Here is a 4,084-nt window from a genome sequence, read left to right as displayed (position 1 = left end):
AAACTTTATGGACATTAAATTATCACTCGAGAAATCACATATTACAGGTACATATAAAGCACACATTAAGTGTAAGCCCTGGAAAAATAATTCTTGATATTCTAAATTTAACTTTCATGGGTGGTCGGTCCGTTTTAATCTTTTTTATTCTGCCGGCTAGTAGACGTTAAGAACTCATTATAAAAAATAGTAATTACACTGTTATGTGGATAATGCATTTGCATAATGGCTTATAAGTACTAGTCAAATATAAAAAATTTCTAATAAGTAAAATATAATGTAGGTGCGAGATTTCGACAAGCACCACGAAAAAATCTCAGGAAGTGAATTTAATTTTAATAATAATAGCAACATCATCTCATGAATAGTCTTATTTACTTTTCTAAATTTAAGTTCTTCTAAACATTTTCAACCACATATTAGGTGGCTTAACGTCGCGTACAAATAAAGTTGGAAACCACCGAGAAAAAACAAATACAACACTTAAATACGACTGTATACAAACTATACTTGGCATTCAGAAATTTAAAAAAGATTTTTAATTGTACTACTGTTTTTTTAATAAAATTACTTGTGTTGTAACTATTTTAAATAATATCTTTCTCGCAAATTCAGTTTTTTACTGATTTTTCACGTGTATATAAGTACTTTATGAAAAAAATTACTCCTACTTTTTTACTTTTTAAGCCTTTATTTAACAAAAATATTTTTTCGACGAACTTTTGATTTTGCACTTTGCGCCTGTAAGGTTAGCGCGAAAGCTACAGAATGAAGAAAGCTACAAACTGAATAAAAAAAAAATCATACTACCGTGCCATTGTTTATTATTTGGCTTAAACAATAGTATAATACACACAACTATTGTACAATATCTTTGATTGTGTTGCTCGTGCACTGCAATGCTATAGAAAACATTGAACTTATTTATAATACAATCAGTCTTATGTCATGGCCCCACGAGTACAAAAATATGACACTAAAACATTTTAATAGCGACTATAATTAGAACACTACTATCAAAATTTACACAAAAAATAAATTACTTTCAAATTGAGTAAATGACTCGGAAGTCGTATGTGGTAGTTTAACGTTATGGAGTTACTACCCGTACACCTCCAGAACTGTTAAACAATTAAAAAAAAAATTGCACTTAAAAGTGTAAAATAACACTAAAAAAACTTGGGCCAAATTGTGACCCTATCGTGACTAGTTAAATTAAAAAGCTACAACTTATCTAAACTATTCCTAATTAAAACTAATCAGTCTTATGACTTAATTACGAATGAGAAGCTCTGATAGTATGTAAGAAAAATGACACTCTGTCAGTACATTCCTGTCCACACAGGTTACAGACAAACGGATTATGAAAGCCGTGAATCCCCATATGGATACTATACAAAACATCATCCCCAAAAGTAATTTTACAATACTGGCAACTCTTATTCTCCTTATTATTATTGTTATCACTTGCGTCATTTTCGGAACACGCAACTTCTTCTTTCTTCTCTTCTAGATTTTGTACAACTTCTACGTTGTCGAACATAGTAGTGGACGCGTCATCGTCATCTTCCGAATCATTAACAGTTGACGGATCGACTCTGAAAGCAGGACCTTTGCGACGATTTTTGTGTTGTTGAGCCAAACCGCTGGTCCCTGGTTTGCTCAAATCCAAAACTTTCGTATCAGGCTCGGCAGGTTCTGCTTGTGCAGAAGGTGGAGGCGAACTCGCACATGCAGAGGCGATGAGAGCTTGTCTTTCCTGAATCAGCTGTTGCAATATTTGAGGATTTGGAAACCCGGTGAAAAAGGGGTAATTTCCAAAAGGTAGTTGCTGAGGAAGCATCGGATTTAAGCTAAACGCATGCCGTTCCGGACGTGTAGGCGTTTCACTTGGTTGTGGCTGGGACTTAACTTTAGGGCCACGTCTTGTTCCATACACGTCGATGATTATATCAGGGCATGGATTGCCTTCTTCATCCAGGACCACGCTAGGATTGTGCTCATATCGTCGTAAATGGAGCTTCAAAGAGTGACAATATTTAGTGGCGTAGTTGCAATCTCGACAGCTGAAGCGATAAACGTTCGAATGCGACTTCATGTGTGAATTCAGCATTGACTTGTTAACGCAACTGTAGTCACACTTGCTGCAATGAAACGGTTTAGAACCTGCATGGTTCCGCATATGATACTCAAGATGATGCTTGTATTCAGTCACGAATGGGCATCTAGGACAGGTTAGCATTTTCTCTTCCCTAATGTGAATCTTGCTGTGGTTCCACTGATCAATCTTGGTGTTCGCGACAAAGTCGCACTGTTTACATTTAAACGTCTTCAATTTACCGTGAGAGTTGACTTTCGGTACTCGTAACGCTTCTTCGTATTCGTCTGCGTCGTCACTCTTGTTGCTCTGTGCGTCCATCGAATGTTCGCCGTTTCTCGGTGACAAATGCAAATTTTTCTCCATCGTCATTTGGAGTCGTCGTAGATGGTCCTCTTCTTCGTTTTTCACCTCATTTGGTGAAGCGCACGGCGTGAGAGTGGTATCTAGATCTTTTTCCTCTTTTTCGCTCTTTGGGGAAACTAGCGGTTCGGAATTTGGAGGTGTCAACGGGTTGTGACTGTACGGATTCATACCAAACATCGCCATTGCTTGTGGTAATGTGGGAGGCGAATAAAATCGGTTCGCTTGAGTGTTTTGCGTTTGCGACTGATGATACGCGTGTTGTAAATCTTGGCTGCTAGTATCACTTCCGGGTGAAGAGGAATGAAAGTCGCTGCCAGAAGCAACCCCGGAATCGTTTTTGTCTTCCTCCATTGGTTGGTGTTTCTGGAATAAAACGTGTTTATTTAAGTAATGGTGTTGGAAGAGAAAATTTTATTTTTTAAGCGGGTTTTAGCGAGCTCTGTTACTAAATTAAAAATAGCTAACTGTAGTAATAAAAACATGTTTTGTTTACAACCTAAATTCATATCAATGACACAACGGAGATATAAAAGCGTTAGAATGTATTTCGTGCTCGGATTAACAAAAATGGTTGTTTTCTTTTAGCGTTATAAAAAAACTTAAAAAATTTAAAAAACTTACTGCAATTTGCGCTGGATTTATCTGCCAAGCTGTATGCGGCGACCGTGGTTCCATAATGTTTGATTGATAGTTATTAATCGGACGAACTGATCCACCCTGCATGAATGCCGAAGTCATGTCTTTATCAATCATTTCAATTTTTATGCACTGATCTGTAATAGGAGTGAACACATTAGACGCTTTTAAAAAATGAATAAACTAACAAAACTAAACAGAAATCGAAAGATATAAAAATAGAAAAGTACCTAATTAGTGTTATTTTTAAAAACTACACATAACCACAAAACATACACACAAACACAAACAAAAAAGTTACAATAACAAGACGCTGATACTAATGAATAAAAATCTTAGTCACAACATTGTCATGACCGCGACTGAAGTACGAATGAAATAAGTTTTCGGACCATGCCAAATCACAGATAGCCATGTCCAGTCCGTCCTCCCACCCTTACTCGCTTTGACTTCACCCCTCCAATACATCCCCTCTCTTGAGCGCTTTCTAAAGCTCCACGATTTACGATACATCGCCATAATAAAGCTTTATACCAGATTAAAAAAGTAATCGTTCTTTTCCGAAAGAATAATAAAATGCGCCCAATAAAAGTTATATTAAAAATAGTTAAAAAAATATTGCTTCGTATTACTATTACAGCCCTCGAGTTATTAATGTAATTTTTCCCACTCAATCCATTCTTAGTTATGGCAAATCAATATGAAGAATATATGAACACTTTAATTTAAAAATAAGCACAACATAATTCATGAGTCAGTCTTTGACAGGTTCAAAAATTAACGAAAACGTTCTTTTCGATGGCGGTATCTTTAGAAATTTTGTTTTTAAGAAACCTTTTAACAAATTCTTAAAATACAGTTTCATCAGCTCGACTTAACTGGTCAGGGGTTATTTATTAGCCTGTCGTTATGCTAATTCTTCCCGAAACCCTTTCATTGGAAGGATTTTACCTGGGGCAAGTTTACGGTACGAACCGAAATTTC

General features: G+C 36.0%; 1 protein-coding gene across 1 annotated transcript; it reads right to left on the bottom strand.

Moving 5' to 3' along the window:
* Positions 1 to 798: 798 nt before the first annotated feature.
* LOC135146614 (protein hunchback-like) lies at positions 799 to 3,449 on the bottom strand. Its single transcript, XM_064078739.1, has 3 exons — positions 3,331 to 3,449; positions 3,086 to 3,237; positions 799 to 2,827 (listed from the first exon to the last, which is right to left on the bottom strand). Exons 2-3 carry the CDS (start codon positions 3,215 to 3,217, stop codon positions 1,277 to 1,279), a joined length of 1,683 nt encoding a protein of 560 aa, XP_063934809.1. The 5' UTR covers positions 3,218 to 3,237; positions 3,331 to 3,449; the 3' UTR covers positions 799 to 1,276.
* Between the last annotated feature and the right edge of the window lie 635 nt (positions 3,450 to 4,084).

The sequence above is a fragment of the Zophobas morio genome, unplaced genomic scaffold, assembly GCF_036711695.1.
Source record: "Zophobas morio isolate AGI-343-1 ecotype UQ-CSIRO unplaced genomic scaffold, CSIRO_AGI_Zmor_V1 ptg000005l, whole genome shotgun sequence".
NCBI lineage: Eukaryota > Metazoa > Arthropoda > Insecta > Coleoptera > Tenebrionidae > Zophobas > Zophobas morio.
This window is presented reverse-complemented; position numbering and strand designations above follow the sequence as displayed.